Consider the following 19735-nt stretch of genomic DNA (forward strand, 5'->3'; position numbering starts at 1 on the left):
AAGAGGTGTCTTGCAAGCACAATCATATTTCTCTATTTCTTCAAAAGCTGTGTCGAAACCTTGTTTGTGTTTTTTCATTTTTATATCTAAAGGCTCTTGGTTCTTTATTTTCATTCACTTTGTTTTAGCCTTTTCACTATTATCCAAAAATATTTCTCAAAATCCTAATTCATCACTAGAAGAGGATGATAGAGACTCAATTGTGTCTGCAATTTGACTGCCCCGATTCGAATTCTCCAATTGTTCTGAAAATAATTTCATTCTTAATTGAAAGTTCATAGATGACTTTCTTTGCCTTTTTAATGTGTTCGTCATCCAAGAAAATTCAGTGTTTCGGATCTGCGTATATTGAATATATTGAACCCAGCAAGATCTCATCGTCTAGCAAACTAGTTTCTCTTTTCTTTATTGAAGAAATTATTCTTTCTGCAATAAACCCTCCATTTCAGAAAGAACAAACATCCCATTCTTCCATTCTCGCCTCCTGTCAATTCTTCAGATTGCAGCTTTTTTGTGGCTATATACGATGTAGAAAGAGGAGTTTCCAATTCTGCAAGATCATTCCACAGTCTTTCTGTTAGGGAAACATTAGGATTATCTACTTCTGCTAAAAAAGTTCTTTAATTCTAAAAACTCTATCATCAAATATGTACTTCCTTATTGCATTGCTTGATCAATAATTGCTCCTTTTCCTGCTCACTTCCTAAGAATGGCGTCAATTTTAGGAGTTATTGCTGCTTACCTAAATTTACCTGTGAGATTTGTAACTAAATGAATCAGTTTAATTGCTAATGCAAATATCACATCCATCCTTATATTTATTTATGAATATGTTAATAAAATAGAAAATAGCTATTTATTAATGTATACAGTTTGTAAATAAAAATAATAACTTAACTTGTCATTAATTTTTTTTCAATTTATTTTAATTTAATTTCAAACTCAAACTGTCCAACAAAAACTTTAGTCGGAGTCAACCTGTTTTTAGCGACTCCAGCTCCGACTCCTTTTACCCCAAAATCTGCCCGACTCTGATTACGACTCCACAGCCCTGAGAGAATTGCACAAATTGTGCATTGCATATGCTGCTGTTTTGTCATGTACCCATCAATCTGCTTTTGCTTAAACAATCATAAAAAGAATTGCAAACATTTTTATCTGTAAAATTCGCTCATTTATGATGTACAACTTCTCAGAACACGAATTTTTGCATTCTTTACTGTTTGGCCAAAATGCCATATATCTGAAGAGATGCAAGGCTTTGTTTTTTCATGAGCTGGCAAACTCCACAGTCCTATCATGATTTCTTTATGATAGGTCTGTGATATCATGATTTGCAAAAAGTTTCAGGTATCATATTTCAATAGAAATAATGGTTTTGAAAGTTTCCCAAGCCATTTGGACATTTTTTTTTGCATTATATCTGTATGTATGGACAGAATAAAGGATTCTCTTTTTCCAAAATGGATTAAAAAATATATATGTATTTCACATAACTGAAAAACAATTAGTCGTAAAGCATTGTAATTTTGTGAATGGGATTGCTGTAGCATCTAGTTGTGTACCACCCTTTTTTATTTATATCGATAGTACCAAACATATATATATATATATATAAAATTTTACAAAAATTGCATTGTTTATTGTGTTTCTCATGTTTATTATAATTACTTCGAGTTTTATTTCATAAATATAGCAAAGATTAACTTCTGTTTATTATATTTATAAAAATAATTTGAATTAACATGCATGAAAGCGAGGGTGTTGAGAACACTTTATTTAAGTATATAATAAAATATTATTACTACTTAATTTGGCTATATTAACTCGAGATTTTTAAAAATCCATTAACTTAACAAAAATGCTACATTCAAAGTGAATTCTTTATAGTACTCTACTTAATATGGCTATAATATCTCTAAATTTCTAAAAAATCCATTACTTAACGGAAATACTTAATCTTAATTCATCTCTTTAATCTCACTAATTGAATTAAAACACTACAATTTTGGCCTAATCTAAAATTACCAGTTTGGCATCATCAATCTTACTTGAGTAAAAGATGAAAAACCTTCGCATTTATTAATTATTGTTTATTGAATGGGGGTGGTTTGTTCCTCTTGAAAAGTCAACCAATTTCCGATCAATAAGGATAATTACTTGGTTTATAAATTTTCATATTAAAAGTTTACATTTCTGTTTTTCATGTTTTAAATTCAAGTTCCTTTAAAAATATTATTTTCAGGATTAAATTTCATACTTCTGGGTTGCTTCATTTAGATACATTCTACTAAATTTATATTAGGAGATAATATAATCAATATTACTTTAGTAAATATATATATAATTAAAATTTTTTTTATTAAAATTTATTAGTTTTTTTCTCCGCGATAAGTTAGACTTCTTTAGTATTGTTTGTTGTTTTTACATGATGTAACTATTCTACTCAAGAACTAGTGTCAAATGTACTTTTTAGCAATAGCTTTTAAACATTGCTCTTTGCAAATACAGTCAAAAGTCGGTAATTCGGACCTCACAGCTACAAGCTTTCTGCGCATGCGCGTAAGACCTTTACGGCTGCAAATATGAGTGTGCGTGTGCGCAAAAAACATTTACGAATGCGCGTTTAATGTATAACGGATGGTATAAGCTAAGCTAAAATTATCTAATTCAGTTAATGTTGCAGATTGCGTTGTTCCTTAATCTTCGAATTGGATTCGGCTTATTATTTTTTGCAGACTGTTAGAACAGTTTTATAAAAGTAAACTTGAACTTTCGATTATGTCAAATAGAATTTCTGATATATATTTACTAATATGTAAAGGATCTACAAAGCGAAAGTATGTTTTGAAGTCCATTAAACAAAAAGTGGAATTGCTGCAAAAAATGGATAAAGGCATATCCTTTGTTTATCTGAACTTTAACGTTTGTTTATCTAAACTTTGTTTATCTTTAACGCCGCGGCGCGCAATGAATTGGAAGTTGATCTGTCAGCACTATCCTTATCTTCAGGGCATTTGTTTTTATTTTATTTGGCTTATAATTTCTGACTAAATGTAGTATTTCATCTCGATGCACTCCGTCTTTGATATGATTTAAATCAAATTTCTCATCATTATAATTAGCTTCCGATAACGAAGAAAGTGACAGAGGTTATTGAAAACGAAAAAATTTCGATTGACAAATTAGTCGGTATTCTCGACACAGCAATTATAGGACTTGAACAGCGGAACTTTGTAACTGAAGAAGAAATTATGTCTGTTTATAGAATTAAAGAGAATGTATTATCACATAAAACGAAGCAACTTAAACAACTTACATTGAAAGAAATGTTTAATAAAGTAAACAAATAAATATTAAGCTTTTTTTTTTTTTTTTTTTTGTAAATTTTGATACTCTCTAGATCATAATTGTTCTTTATTTCATAAATTACAGTTTCATATTTTTAATTTTATAATTTCTGCATGCCATCTTACCAGATTTAAACTGATGATCTATAATCCGGAATCGCCGAAGTCCCGATCGTCCCCGTTTAAAACTTTGAGGTCCGGATTATGGGTGTCCGAATTAACGACTTTTGACTGTAGTTAAATCTTTGAGCAGCATGACCACTTTATTATTTAAAATATTTTGTCACTTTATTTTCTTTATTGATCTAAATATCATCCTATGATTGCCAGGTTATAAAAAAATAAATAATCATAGATGTCAAGTTAATGAATGCTTAACAACCTTTAACATGTTAGTTACAACTAAGCTTAACATCTTAATTAACAGCTTTTCATGAGTAGCATAGAAAGCCATGTTGTTCAGAGGTATTAAAAGAGTCTAAAGTTTATTTAAGCAACAAGTTTTTAAACTTTTTTAAAATTTAAACAAGTTTTTTAACTCTTTTTTTGTACCTTTTTGAAAACATTATGTAATTGTGAAAAATCTTCATTTGGTAGGAATATGGGCAGTGAGGTATTGCTGATTAAAAAATATAAAAATCAAAGGAACAAAAGAGTATTGATCATTATTTACACATTTTACACCATGTAAAAATATCAAATGCATGGCTAGCAGATTACAAATATTTCAATGTAATCACACGCGTCATATTCTTGATAATGAACATACAATAATTATTTAATAAAATGTGCTCTGTTTGTTTTACAGGCTATACTGTGTAGATATAACAAAGATGCTGAGAAATATGTTGCAGTTCCATTAAGCATTGATCATTCCCCAACTGATTATAAAGAAAGAATGCGGATACAGAAGGCAGGAGGCTGTGTACGGTATGATAATAAAATTGTGTGTTTTTATAAAAAGTCGTGAAACTTCAAATTTTTCACTTAGTTTTTTTCCTGAATTTGTGTTATAATGATATGTTTTAAAGAACGGGTGCAAATTTAAAACAATTTATAAAACTCGCAAAATCAACACACAGATTTGAACCTAACAAAATTGAAATTGAATTTTTAAATAGCATGAGAAATCAACACACAGACTTGAACCTAACAAAATTGAAATTAAATTTTTAAATAGCATGAGGAATACACACAGACTTAAACTGAACAAAATTGAAATTAAATTTTTAATTAGTGTGAGGAATTTTTGACTAAAGCATTAAAATGAGCAATTTAAATTCAAAAGCAAACTATGGCTTTAACTTATCCCCTCCCCCCTTTTTTTCAAGTGATTTTATGAGAAACATTTGCTACAGTGCTGCAGTTCAATGGTCTGAAATAAAGAATAATATTAAAAATGAATGGAATTCTGATATTTTTTATTGTTCAGTATCTTTTTAATATCAACTCAAAAGGAAATTATTATTCCTGGTCTTGGTATATTGTTTAGAAATAAAATATCTGTGTAATTATATAGTTTGGGTGATAGTAGAATTTAAATTTTAAACATTTGAATTGTTTAATTATGAAAAATATAAATTTTTCTTCTCACTTATATGATCTTATAAAATTCTTAAGCAGTCAAATTATGTTATGAAAATTTCATCAAACGTAAGTTATAAATACAAAATATGAGACCTGGACTTGGGACTTTGGCTATTATGAATATCAGTATTTTCTGGAACTTAGATCACCAGTTTAAATCTAATAAGAGGACATAGATATTATAAAATTAAAAATAAGAATAGTTATGAAATAATGAAACTAAGAGATCATAAAGGAATCAAAATTTAATTTAAAAAAAAAGAACCCAATATTTATGTATTTTTTGGGCTAATACTTTCTCTTGAATTTTGTAGCTAGACTTAATTTCTTGTTCAGTTACAAAGTTTCATTGTTCAAGTCCTATAATTGCCGTGTTGAGAAATCCCATAAATTAAATCTCCCAGCAACCTCTGTCACTTTCTACACTATGGGTAGCAATATTTTTTGGATCTAAAATCATATTGCAGAGTTTGCCATCTGTTTGTTGATTGATGATTAGAACATTGTCATTGGGAAAAAAATTACTATTATAATATCTTTATTTATAACCACTTCTTCACAAATCCCATTAATTGGAAAATTTCACTTTTTGTTGTAATACACAAACACCTTCAAATTTGTGGTTATCAACATAAAGCTCAACTAGCTTCATTATACATTATTCACAATATATCATGAGATTGGCAACTAGAGATGTTTGTTCTGCTAAATTTTGTCTTGGTTCTATCATGAACTAAAGAAGTTATACCTGAATTATATTAGTTTAGTTACTATGATACTTATGTCTATTTCTTACGTATGCTACATAACTTGTCTGAGTTCTGAATAAGTAAATTCCAACATATACATAAGGTTTCTCTGAATACCAAATCAATTATTTTTAATTCAAATAGCATGAAGTTTAATCTTTTGGCCTATGAAAATCATTTACAAAATTTATTTTTTGCATGTAGACAAAATTAATGTTAAATTTCTCCTCATCAATACACTCAACACTTCACAGTCCATTTGGCTAAAGTCAAATATTTGCAGAGCATAATGTCAATATAAAAGATTACCATGCTGTCTGGTATTCAGTTACTAGTAAATAAATTTTTTTTTTTTAGGCATAGCTGCTTGAGTCATTTTTCAGGTTGGTATGAGCTGATAGTCACATGATGATGAAAGCAACAAATAATGAATTATTTGCCAGTTTGGCATCAGGGATATAAGTCATTCAGTCAGTACAAAATCAGCAATGAGTTTTGGTTTGAGTTGTATGCCAAGCAAAATAGGTGGTTATGGATCCAAATTAATGATCATACAGATTTATGCTAAAAAATGATTATGTTTCTTCAACACAGAAAAATTTTATTTAATGCCAAAGTGAAATTTAAAAAAATCCCTCAGCATGCTTTATTACGAGAAAATGCCTACTGTGCATGCATTAAGCATATGATAAAATGAGATGATACTCTTGGGATCTCTCTGTTTTTGAAAAAAAAAAGGGGGAAGAGCTAATGGTTCTAAAGTCCAGTATTAGACATCTGGGTTTCAGACTGGTATGTATTGGTTAGAATGTATGTATTGCTCAAATATCACTTTTATCATGTGCCTTCTTAATTTGAAAAGGCTTCCAAGAATGTTTTTTTTTTTTTTTTTTTTTTTTTTTTTTTTTTAGGGTTGTCTGTACAAAATTGAAATTTTAAATTAAATTATTCTCACTTCTTAGCTTTTAATATACAATTCTGTAATTATTGTAAGTCAATATAATGTATTGGACAGCTGCTTGGTTTTTTTGTAAAGTTCATTGCTTGGAATACTATTTAAGTCTCTAGTCATGGTTTATCTGAATCTTTTTAGTGCTATTAAACAAGCAATGTTTTAGGTAAAACTTCACAGTGGGAAAGGGAAAATAGTCTGGAAGTTCCAAATCTGGTGAATAAGGAGAATTACTGAGAATTATGCCGCTTTTCTTTGTCACAAACTGTTTGATGGGAATGGCATGGAGTGACAACCCATTATTGTACAGCAGAAAGTAGTTATTTGATTGAGACATTTTAAAATGTGATGTGCTGGATTCTTCTCAGAAGTCTGTCCATTACATTTCATAAAATATGGAGTTCATATCTGTTTCTCAGAAACAATTTTTTGGGGGAGTAATTATACCTTTCCAATTAAGAAAATCACCTACATGATCTAACAACTATTTTTCTTCCCGCTAGATCTAATGTAGCCTCTTTTTCGGTATCTATTCCCACACTGCTAACACACAACTTGAATCCTTGTCTAGGGCTTTGTTCAGCCACAGCAGACAAAATTTTTAATTTTTATGTTTTAATCTTAACTTTTGATATCTTGACTTAAGACTTAATTTAACTAAAATCTTATTTATTTTTCATTCAGCTGACTGAATGTTAAAGTCAACTGTACTTAAAAACTTAGCACAATACTTACCTGGCTTTACATCTTATTTTAAAATTTATTTATAATTGAAATTTTGTTCCAAATCCATTTTTTTAAAAAAAATTCTTAATCTTAAGTGTTTTAAAGTCCCGTTAATTTACTTTACCTCTTCCAGTGCTTTATCTGCAGAATAACAAACTGACAATTCTCCGCTTACTATTCTTCCTTTCTTCTTTCAATTAGGTCAATGACTCTTCTCCCTTCCCCTAGACACCAATCAAGGCTGTCAGCGAATTTGCACTGATTGTGCATCACCTTACCTTTACGGAAGACCAGCTTTGTTTGCTCTTCACTCCTGCCTGTGGCAACACGTGCATGTTGCTAACTCCACTTTTTATTTCGGCTCATGTTCCTGATCAAGAGAGATTAATTGCTCCTTTCATGACGTAAACTGCAGATTGTCACCACTCTTTCCCTAGGGACCTCTCAGCTAGCTTCTTTCTTAAGCCATAATGGTGTTCTGACCTTTAGTGAATGCTTACTCTTATTTAATTCATTTTAATTGCAATTAATTTGCAAAGGTGCTCCTTAATCAAAACACCTTGGTACAACATAGTCTTTACTTGAGATTTCTGAAACTGAAGTTTTTGATGCCATTGTGAGTATTTTTCAATCCAAGCAGACAGTTCCTGTTTTTTACACAATCATAGGCAGAACAAAAAGCAGACTAAATCATGTCCAGTCATTGTACTGTTTGTTTGAAAGAAGCTGAGATTAATTTCTGTAATCGTGATACATAGAAATTTAGTCTTTATGTTCTACAGTATAAAGGACAAAATAAGCTATAATTTTTTTTTCCCAAGATTTTCCATAATAGTGTTTTAACTGATTTTAAGTTCACCAGATATTATTTGAACACATGAGGTGATGATTTTTCTACATTCTTTCCCATTTGATACTGCAAAGACCAACCACTCCCATTTTTACATCCATCATGAAACTGTCCATACCCGTAAAAAATATTGAAATATGTTAATGCTTGAGCCCTGTATAGTTTGAAGAATATTTCAGATGTCTCTGTTATTGTTTCTTTTTCTTTATAGAAAAACTTTGTTATTCTTGCTCATCTTCCAAATACATGACAGTAGATGTTCACTGAATCAGAGCAAATGATTAACTGTATTGAAGATTCTGTCCATAAGGACATGATATGTTTAAAGGGGGGGAAGGAAAGAAGGAAAATGAAAATTGTGATGCCTTAGTAATAAATGCTTTCAGTTATCATTTGGCAGTTTAGCTGAAATTTGTTAAAAAGATTAAAATTTTGTAGTTGGTTGTCGTAAAAGTCATGATGCATTTGGTTGAAGTTTTACAACATGTATTTTATGACACAAAGAATGCATTTCTGTCAATGATATATTGCCATTTTGCTCAATAATCTTGCACCATCTTTCAGCAAACTGGAGAACATGTATTTCATGACACAAAGAATACCTTTCAATTATTATTGCCCATTTTGCTCAATAACATTGTGCCATCTTTCAGAAAGCTGTGAAATTCCTCGTTCATAGGAGGAAAAACTGAAGAAGGTCCTGATTTACAGCCTTATCGAAATTAAATATTATATCATATTAAGAGAGCAAAACAAGTGGAAGTCTAATTGTGCAAGGTCAGGCAAATATGGTGGGTGTGGCAACGCATCTCATCCAGACTCCAAACGTTTTTGATAGGGAATCAAACTTGTATGTGGTTTTGCATTGTCATGATGGAACCCAACTCTTTTATGATTAATGATTTCTGGCCATTTCTGGATGGTGGCTTCAGTTGCCGACATTACACTTTGGAATTGTTTGTTCGGTTCCTAGGTAGAAGTTTAAAAAAAACACGACACCTTTAAAATCCCACCACACTGAGAGCATAATCTTTCTCTGATGAATGTCTGTTTTCGATGTCCTCTGAAGCAGATACCCCTTTGAGAGCAGAAACGTTTGCACACCATATGGTTGTACATGATCTATTCCTCATCACCAGTTACTAGTTGCTTCAAAAAAAGGATGACTTTTCTGATGTTTAATAAGCATGTCGCATATGTGTATCGGTACCATCATATGAATTTCTGAGTTCATGAGGAATCCACACATCATTTCCTTATGTATTCCAGTTTCTTCAGATGATTGTAAACAGTTGAATGATAGATATTCAATGATACTGCAATCTCTCGTGTTGTGTAACAATAGCTCCACTCTGTTAATGCTTTTAGTTGGTCGTCATCAGCCTCACTTGGCCTTCCTGATTGAGAGATGTTGTTGAGATCAAAATCACCAGCTCAGAATTTTGTTAACCAACATTGGCACTGATGTTCACGTAGAGCATTGTTGCTGTAAACTTTAAGCAATTTTCCACAGACTTGTCGCATGTTCTTCGAAAAAATTTCGATTGACAAATTAGTCGGTATTCTCGACACAGCAATTATAGGACTTGAACAGCGGAACTTTGTAACTGAACAAGAAATTATGTCTGTTTAAAGAATTAAAGAAAATGTATTATAACATAAAAAATGAAGCAACTTAAACAACTTACATTGAAAGAAATGTTTAATAAAGTAAACAAATAAATATTAAGCTTTTTTTTTTTTTTTTTTTTTTTTTTGTAAATTTTGATACCCTTTAGATCATAATTGTTCTTTATTTCATAAATTATGGTTTCATATTTTTAATTTTATAATTTCTGCATGCCATCTTACCAGATTTAAACTGATGATCTATAATCCGGAATCGCCGAAGTCCCGACGAGTCCGGATTAACGACTTTTGACTGTATTTTATATTTATTTAGCAGCATACATAAGCAAAACATATGTGCATTAAATTTCATGATGGTATGTCATCATACTGCTAGAATTCGTTTCAGGAATATGACAAAGAAAACTGCCTGGAATTTGAAAGTACAGTAGAAGTCCAGTAATTCGCAAAGCTTGGGACCAGAGGTTGTGCAGTTTTTAGGATTTTGTGGATTTCAAGACAGAAAAGATAAATTATAATATTTGGACTAAAAGTGCAAAATAAATAAGATTTAATTATTAGATACATATAATTAAATTATTATATACATTATTACAATAATTTATTATATTATTACATATATAAATTGATTATATTATATTATTCATTGTATTATATGTACAAGACAACATCGGCGTTTGCTGATTTCGCCTCATGCAAAGATTTCGGATTTCGGTGTTAGAATCACTGTTGCTGTAAAATTTCAACAGCTTTTCTTTATTTTTCTGTATATCATACACAGTACGTGTCACAATTCCATACGATTCTGCTATAAACCGAGGAGTTAGCACCGGCCTCCATCTTTTGCAGAATTTCCACTTTTTGCATTACCGTCAATGCAACGTGTTTACGTTTTTCAACGTTGCAAGCAGTAAAATCACGAGTATGTTTCTTATCTGTCATTGTATTAAAAATCGCTGAAATTTAAAATGTTCTTAATTTATCCACAAAATATCCGCATAAAAAATGGCAACACTAAACAATCTCATGAAATAACAAAGCTCAGAAAATACATAAACGTGAATCATGAGCTTGAAAGAAGAGTTGAGTGAATCGTCTGCTTTTTTACCTTGATGCAGATATAAGGGCAAAAAAAAGTTTTATCATGATGTCAATAATTTGGTATTTCTGTTATGATGCATTATTATTTGGTAATCATGACGTCATTATTCGTTAAGCATTTTTCTTCGAAGTTTCATACTCCATGTTACGGTTTCCAGAACCTAAAAACTGAATGTTTATATTTTGAGAGGCAATGCGGATTTCAGTTTGACCGATTTTTGGTATTTGACTGTATTATTAACTAATAATAAATAAATTTAGAAGGAAGAAGCCACATTAAAATAAAGTTAATTACTTAAAGATTAAAAACTGAATTACAATAATCAATGATATTTTGATGAATATAATTATAGTAAATGTTTAGCCTGATGACTGATTACTATTTTTTATTTTACTCCAAAATGAGTAATGATGAGCGGAAGGGACGAGCATTTATTAAAAAAAAAGTTTTTAAAAGATTTTGTGGTAAAATCCTAATATATGGCACGGCCTTAGCCCGATTTTGAAAATTGTCATCAACGCCAAAATGATCCGTTTACTGCGCATCGTAATGTCACCAAATCCTATGTGTACGGTATACTAGGATTAAACCAATTTTGTTTTATACAAGAATAGGAAGATATTTTCTTTCGTTCAACATGCACTGCACATGTGCATCTCTCGATTCTCGAGGTTACTGGAAATTTGCTTTGCTTTTCTAAAGCAAATTGGAGCTGTGAAAATTTATGCCAGCTACTCAAATGATGCTCACGCAATACATAATTTGTCAAGAAAGTGACCGCTTCCAACTTTGGCATAAAAATCACTTTCTGGGGGGGGGGAGGATTGCCATATGACATTTCCTGACTCTCCCAGATTTTGACTGAAATATTTAAATTTCCTGACTTTTTTTCTCAGTTTTTAAATTTCCTGATTTTTATGTGGTTTTCAGGTTTTCCAGGTAATGTGGCAACCCCGTTTAAATGCATTCTTTTTCTGATAACAGTATTATTTTTTGCAGTTTATTTATTACTGTATGAATGGTATTATATTGAAACAAAAACTGAGAAAACTTATGGAAATATTTTAGTGATGGTAGAGTAATGGGCATTATAGAAGTTTCAAGATCTATCGGTGATGGACAATACAAAGCACTGGGAATAACATCTGTTCCTGACATCAAGAGATGTCAGCTTTCTGATAATGATGCTTTTATTCTTTTGGCTTGTGATGGATTGTGGAAAGTATTTACTTCAGAACAAGTCTTAGAAATAGTACTTAGTTCCAAAAAGGTAAATAAATTTCTTTTTTATGCTGTGGTTAACTAAGCTTTAGAAAATGTATTTTGTTAAATACTAAACTTATTTTTAAAAAAGTGTTTCATGTATAAGTAATTTATTCTAAAAATGTTCTAAAAATGTGTTTGATATGAAAATAGTTTATTCTGAAATTGTTTGCTTCAACTAAGTATTTTAAGTGTGAAATATTTTTATTATTTGGTTGTAATGAAAGTTTTCCACCAAAAAAGTTAATAAGGTTAGAAAAAAAAAATGAAAGCAGTAGCTTGCAGGGCAGGTAGTAATCACCACTCAAATCTGTGATTTTCTGCTAATGTTTTAGTAGTTTTTCAAAGTCTTTGGCCCAGAAACGAGGTGGTCGTGAATACAAAAACAGATCAACCTCAATTTTGAATGTCATGTGCAGAATGGAAAATAGCACCATCAAGATGTAGCTGCAGGTGTGAAAAAGGGTAAAAGTCCGAAGGAGCGATGTTAGGGGGATATGTTAACGATGATATGATGGGGTGTGGCAAAAGATCCCATTTGAGTCCAGCCAATGAATGCAGACACATGCGTTCGCCTTTTTGCACCGGAACTCACTTCGACGTTTTTCTTTGATAGCAGCATCAACATGGACTAGTATCTCGCTGTACCTCTTGCTGTCAAGGGTTTTACCTTTCTCCAGATGCTCCTTGGGGATAATACCTCAGCAATCCCACTAGATACAAAGCATGATCTTTTTGTTAGTCAATTTGTGCTTTGCGATGCTGCCAATAGACTGACTAGGCACAGACCAACCCCCTTTCCGGGCTATGTTGTTGAAGTAAATCTATTTTTCATCACATGTCAGGATTGGGTCCAGAATTTTGTCCTTGCGTTGATATTCAAGCAGATTAGCACAGGCCCGAACACGTCTGTAACTTATCTTCTCGAATCAGCTCCTGCGGCACCCAGCAACTGAACTTGTACATCAAATTTATGCGATGGAGAGCGTGACTAATGGACATGGCCCTAGCATCTAACTCCTTAGCAAACTCTCGAATGGTTGCATACTTTAAAAAAAATTGTATTTTAAAACAAGTGAAATATATTAAACATTTTTTTTTTTTAAATTCCGTATAATTCTAAGCTGCTTGTTTTTATGTCAGAATATTGTAAGAATGATATTATAATAATTAGTGTACTATTATAAATTTATTTTGTAAAATAGGCTGTTTTTTCTACATTTGATATTTATTTTTGAAAATAGTACTTTATTTTTAAAATGGTTTACATGCACATTTCCTACATGTATTTATTTCATTTGTTTCACAGTGAGTGAGATAAAATAAATATTATTATGTTTCTAGTTATTTCATTGTACTTTTACTAAGTGCGTAAAATTATTGTTATTCGTGTCTGGTCTGATAGCTAGTTCTTCATATTGGTCAGGAAAATTCAGTTGAATTTCAAGGTGAACCTTGATTTTATGTTTGATAATGAAGAAATTATGACAGTTCCAGGTAAATAATAAACATCTAATTGCGTGTGTGTAAGCCTTCATTTCCGCAATTTTTATTTACCAGTTCATCAAATATTGGTGGTATTTTTTGAACAAGTGAATTTATGGAATCTTTTGACATTGATTAGTCAGAACATTGTAATTATAATTGACATTGATTAGTCAAAACATTGTTATTATGATTGACATTGATTAGTCAGAACATTATAATTATGATTGACATGGATTAGTGAAAATATAGTAATTTTGGCACTGATAAGTCAAAGCACTGTAATTATGACTAGGTATGTTAATAAGTTACACAAGAAAACAGTAGAATGTTTTTTTTATCAGTTACATGTATATTTTAAGCAAGAAGACATAGGTAAAGAACAAGTGCATTGTTTATGGATTTCGTTAGTTTCTGTTATGTTATTCATTTGAATCAATAATTTATTATTATTATTAAGTTTTAAAGCTTTTGATTTTTAAGAATAAAAAATAATAAAGTATTTGGGCAGTTGCATAATCAAGCTAAAGCAGTGTTACCCAAACTGTTTCAATTGGCACATACTTACAGGTTACTTACTCTTACAGGTTTAGTATTTTGTCATGGTGCCCTAGTTGTGTTCAACAAAGTGTTGTACAATGTTTGTGCTTTACAACCTGCTTACTACATAGTGTCATAGCAAATCACGACACTTTATTAAATACGAATGTATATTGATACTAATGACTGGGCACAGAAATGAAAACAACTACAATCTGAGGCTCATACAGGTATATATTGAACTGATAAACAAGAATATTATATTATTATTATTCAAGAAAAATAGGAAAAAATCAATGGGACGGGCTAGCTTGCTGACCTCTATAAAGGTTTTCAAAGCATAGTATATGATTTAACACTGCCACTCTCATTTCTTGCTTCATGTTAATCTTTAAATGATATTTGCTGTTTATTACAGCTACAGCTAAAAATCCGGTTTCACATAAATATGATGTTGCAAAAGGAATAAGAATCTTTAAAGCTTTTAGACTTAGAGTTCGATATTCATTTTTTATGATTATTCAAAACTCCACCAAATCAGAAAAAATGAATTTTGTTTTAAGGCTATTGTCACAATAGAGTTCAATGGAGCCGGAGCATGGAAAGGATTTTGGATCCACGAATATATCTCGATATTTTGCAATGTCGCCTTTGTCGGCTTATATGCTACCGACAATGAGCGCTCGCAAAAACTCCTGTCGATGCGACGGGAAGGTCGAATGCGGGCTTCTGGACATCTCTTGGCTAGCAAAGTGATTTATACAGCGTACTCGATTTTAAATTTCTGAAAAGTGTAAACAAAGATTCTTTGAAACATTCCTAAAAAAATAAACAGTATTCCTGAAAAAGTAACATGTAAAGTATTCCCTAAAAGAGTAAACAGGTATTCGAGGCCCCCCCCCTTTTTACTCTTCACAGCACCCCAGGGCACTACGGCGCACACTTTAGGAACCCCTGAGCTAAAATATTATGGTTCTGAAGTGCGACAATTAACTGGAATCAATTGCATTTTAAAATATTCTACAACATTTTCAGATGGATTCATAGGTGTTATTCTATTTTTAATGCATCTTCTTAAGGTATTAACTTTCATATTAATTAAGCTTTCTTTTTAGGAATGTACTGATGGAGACCAAGAAGAAATTTGTTATGAAACAGCATGTAATAAACTTGTTAATGAAGCAGTACGCAAACATAGTGGAGATAATGTCACTGTAGTTATTCTTTCAATTAGAAAGCATCATTAAAATATATTTTACATTTGTTCTGCATAATTTTTACAAGATGTTTCTTCTTTCATTTTCAAAACGATAATAACTCTTATATGATTATGATGCAGTTTTGAAGACTTTAAGTTTCCTTCCTATGTAAAAAAACCAATGCTGCCATCTTCTCCTCTTTTCTTTCTTTCTTTTCTTGCCGTCTTGTCCTTCTTCCTTTCTTTCTTTCTTTCCTTTCCTCTTTTTTTTTTTTTTTTTTTAAATCTAGGCTGAGTAGTTAGTCAACAGACCATCATTTCATGTAGTGATATGTATATTACTATTCCTTTGTATGTGTATATAAAAACTCATCATTTAGAAATTGTGAAATTTCATGTATAAAATTATGATCTCAAGCAGTTTCTAGAAATTTTGACATTTTAAGACATTAATATCAAACCTTATAACTTACTACATTAAAAATGTATTTTAACAATTGTTTTCAATTTTTTATTTATCTTTAAGTTTTCTTGATAATTATGAGGCTTCTTGGTAAGATAAACTAGTATATTAAGCATTGCAACACTAGAGTAAGGGATATATATTATAAATACAGTAGCATCTGTAGTTTTATGCATGCTCATTTATGAATGATTAAGTTTTTTTAATTATTTAGTCTAGTTTATTTTTTTCTACATGTCTTTAATATGAAGTTAGAAATCATGTTATTTAAGTCAAAAGTCATCAGTATGTTTTTGAAAGAATTTTTAGAAATTGTAAATAGAAACTTTTGTTCTAACTTAATAATATTTTAAATATTTATTCAGCTTCATTAAAATTGTTTTCAGAGATAGAAGCACGTTATTTGATTTCAAAGTGTTTCTTTTTTTAATGAATTTGTTTAAAAGCTGCTAAAAACTTTTGTAATAAGTTTTTTTTTTTAATTTCATGGCTTTCAGTGTTTGCGGATGAAAATAATAAAAAAAAGGTGTTTAAAATAGTCTGATTCTAATTTTAAACATTTCGTGCTTCATATCAAACTAATTGAAATTAATTATGTACTATTAATTTCAAAGTCTCAGTATTGTAGTCTTCAGTTTCAAATCAAAAATGGCTGTTTTTAAATGTTATGTTCATTTAATGAAGAAAGTTAACTCCAAACAAACAATTAATAGCATGTATATGTAATTTTTACTAAAATCACATTATGGAAGAAAATGTTATATTTTCTTTCATAAAAGATTGCATAGTTGTTTTTTGTATTGAAAATGAAATTGGGATTAGTGTATAAGGAATACTCTTAGCAGAGTCTTCTCTAGAATTTTTTTACCACCACACTATCAAAACATTTATCATCCATATGATTTCGCAGGTATTTCCATTGCATAAAATATAAGATCTGAAATTTATCTTTCAGTGTGATCTTGTGAAGAGTCAGATTTCAGAGTGCTGCCATTTGTCCAAGTTATTTATGTTTCAGACTTCATCAGGCTATAATTGCTTAAGGAACTTAAAAAGATTAATGCCTTTTTTAAAAATAAATTTTTTTTTATATTATTTTTTGTAATTAAATGGATATAATTTTGCTCATGTACATAACTTGAATTGTCATAAATAACAGAAAACATTTAATACTTTTTACACATAAAAAAATAAGAGGAGGTTCAGTTATGGAAGGAGATGATGAATACTACTGTATTTATGCACGTATTTCCACCCTAACGTTTTTTAGCACATGGTCCTTTTGAAATGAGATGGCCATGTCATTACTGTGTAACTATAAAAAAAGAAAAGAATTTTTACTGTACTTTTCTTGCTAAACCGTTGGAGGAGGGGGGGTCACCAGAGTGTTGTTACACAAATGTGCAAAATAAAATGATGAAATATATTTAGTTTGGTGTAGTTAATTTTTGACAGTTACAGTCCATTGTTTATAGTAAATGGCTGAACCATTTTGAATAATTCTGTAGAGCCTGGAAGAAATTGGCAAATACATTAACAACTTGTAGAATGAACAATTTTGCTGTCACTTTCAGTTTGAGCAAAATATGGATTTACATTTATGATTTTTACTGCTCAATGCTGAAAGAAAGGGGTGAGTTATACTTGAAATATTATGTATTATTAACTGGTACATTGAGAAAATTCTGAACTAAATTTGTGTGATTATTTGTAATTATTGATACGTGTAGCAAAAAATGGGTACAAAAATGAAAGATGTTCTCTCTTAAAAGAAAACTCAAAGAACTATTTTATCAGAACTGCAGACCTGTGTGTCCAGACACATTTCAAATTCTTGATTTGTATATGTACACTGATTAAAATAAATAAAAGGATGACAGTTCTGTATATTCTTCTGATTGACATAATTCAGCTTTTGTTTTTCATGTGTTAAAAGTGTGACTTACAATATGTATTTGATTTAAATGTAGCATTGTTCTGAAATACATATTTTGATACAAAATCAGGTTTTTTTCTCAAATGATATGTTAATTTTTTTCATGTATTGACTTTTTCCGTATTCAATACAAACACCAAAATGCCATGAAAAATCTGAGCAGCAGTTTTTTTCCATTAGCAGTCCAATTTTAACTCCATAATGTTATTTGAATTTCACATATATTTAATAATATGGACTGCTTAACTTCTTCATTTATAATTCGAAATTTTGGTCCAATCCAAAATTAATTCATACATTTTTTATCTGATTTATATCAAAAATTTACAGTAATTATTATAAATTTTTTTAATCATGGCTTATGAAATTTTTACCCTCATCCTAAAGTATTTCTAAGCATTTGAGTAAAGAATTAGTTTGGGAATTTTTATATTAATGTGCTTTAAAATTTTATATTTTTGTTGTTAAGTGATAATAATGCCAAATCTGGTATACACACTTTGTTACAATCTTCAGTGCATTGCAATAATTTTCCTTATTCTTACTTTTATTAATAATGCCTAGTAAATATTTATTAATAATACATAAAAAGCTTTTTTTTAATATGTGAAGAATATTAATTAAAAGTTGAAAGATTATTTTCCGTTTATAGGAGTACATTTTTACTTTCGCTATCCAGTTCGTTTGCCTGGGTTGGAATCTGAAACAAGCTACTAGTATTCAGCAGTCAGCTCAGCCATTAATAGAACTGCTTAAATTCGGAGCCAGGTTACTAGTCTTTAATTTACTATTTGATTTGCAAATATTTAGACTACTATTATATTCTCAGCTCAAAAAGTAGATTTTTGTTAACATGTTGGTTTTTAAACTATCAAGCCATATTGCAAATGAGCATTCGGTTACATTTGCTATTATTCTATTCACTTGTCATTCTTTTATTCTAAAGACGGTGTAATTATCTCCATGTGTTATTCTTCTTAGGAAGATTAAACACATATTAAATTAAGTGACTTATCTTGAAAGCTGAGAAGGTTTATCTTACAAGCTTAGGCGTCAGTGTAGTTTTAAATGCTTGGCTGAGTAGCTGACTTAAACAGCTGAGAATTAAATTGACAATGTTATTCTGTCGGAAACTGTTCTATTACACGTTAATGCATCTTGCCACGGATCAATAACTCCTTTGCAGAGCCACTCTGTTCTGAAAATAACTATGTGTACTTAGTCATCCCGCATGTTCTCCAAATTTGTCTCCGTGCGATTAATTTCTCTTCCTAAAAACTAAAGTTCCCTTTTTAGGGAGAGTTTCTTTTCTGACATGGAAGAGGTGGGATGATTAGGACATTCTACTCTTAGAGCAGTGTTAAATCAGACAAGCCGAAAAAGATTCTACGGGTCGTTTTTTTTTTAATTACTTGTCACATTTGTATTAAGTTGCATCAATATAAACTCTGACACCTTTTTATTTTTTTAATACATTCTGGTTACTTAATTGCAATACTGTGAAGTATGCACTAAAATTGTGATTACTTAAACTTCAGTCAGAGGAAATTTGTGACGAAATGATTTCGTAACTAGAAATTCGAAGGTAGATCAAAGTGAATATCATAACATGTTTCTTGAAACTGATATGGATTCAAAGTCGAATTTTTATTTTTATTTTTGTATTTTTTTAGAAGTGAGTTCCTTCAGTTTTGGCCTATTAATTGCATTTGGATTGATTCTTCATTTTTTTCCTTAAAAGAGAAAATCTTATGCGTGCTATACTTATATCGCAGCCCATAGTTTCAAACTAAATATTTAAACAATATAAACTAAGTATTTAAACAATATAAACAATATAATAAGTTTAAGATTTTCACATTTTTTTTCATATCTCATCTTTTAATAAAAGTGTATGAAATATAA

At 30.3% G+C, this 19735-nt stretch overlaps 1 protein-coding gene across 2 annotated transcripts in view; it reads left to right on the plus strand.

The window, feature by feature from the left end:
* LOC118187863 (integrin-linked kinase-associated serine/threonine phosphatase 2C-like) overlaps positions 1 to 17781 on the plus strand; it is a 39015-nt gene extending 21234 nt beyond the window's left edge. For both annotated transcript variants that reach the window (XM_085827484.1, XM_035358145.2), the window contains exons 6-8: positions 4159 to 4280; positions 12014 to 12215; positions 15349 to 17781. In XM_085827484.1, the coding sequence (XP_085683610.1) occupies positions 4159 to 4280; positions 12014 to 12215; positions 15349 to 15480 (456 nt within the window). In that variant the 3' untranslated portion in view covers positions 15481 to 17781. The remainder of the gene's footprint in view (positions 1 to 4158; positions 4281 to 12013; positions 12216 to 15348) is intronic.
* The last annotated feature ends 1954 nt before the right edge of the window (positions 17782 to 19735 follow it).

The sequence above is a fragment of the Stegodyphus dumicola genome, chromosome 12, assembly GCF_044657685.1.
Source record: "Stegodyphus dumicola isolate Sdum_Otavi_A_Nest chromosome 12, ASM4465768v1".
Classification (NCBI taxonomy): domain Eukaryota; kingdom Metazoa; phylum Arthropoda; class Arachnida; order Araneae; family Eresidae; genus Stegodyphus; species Stegodyphus dumicola.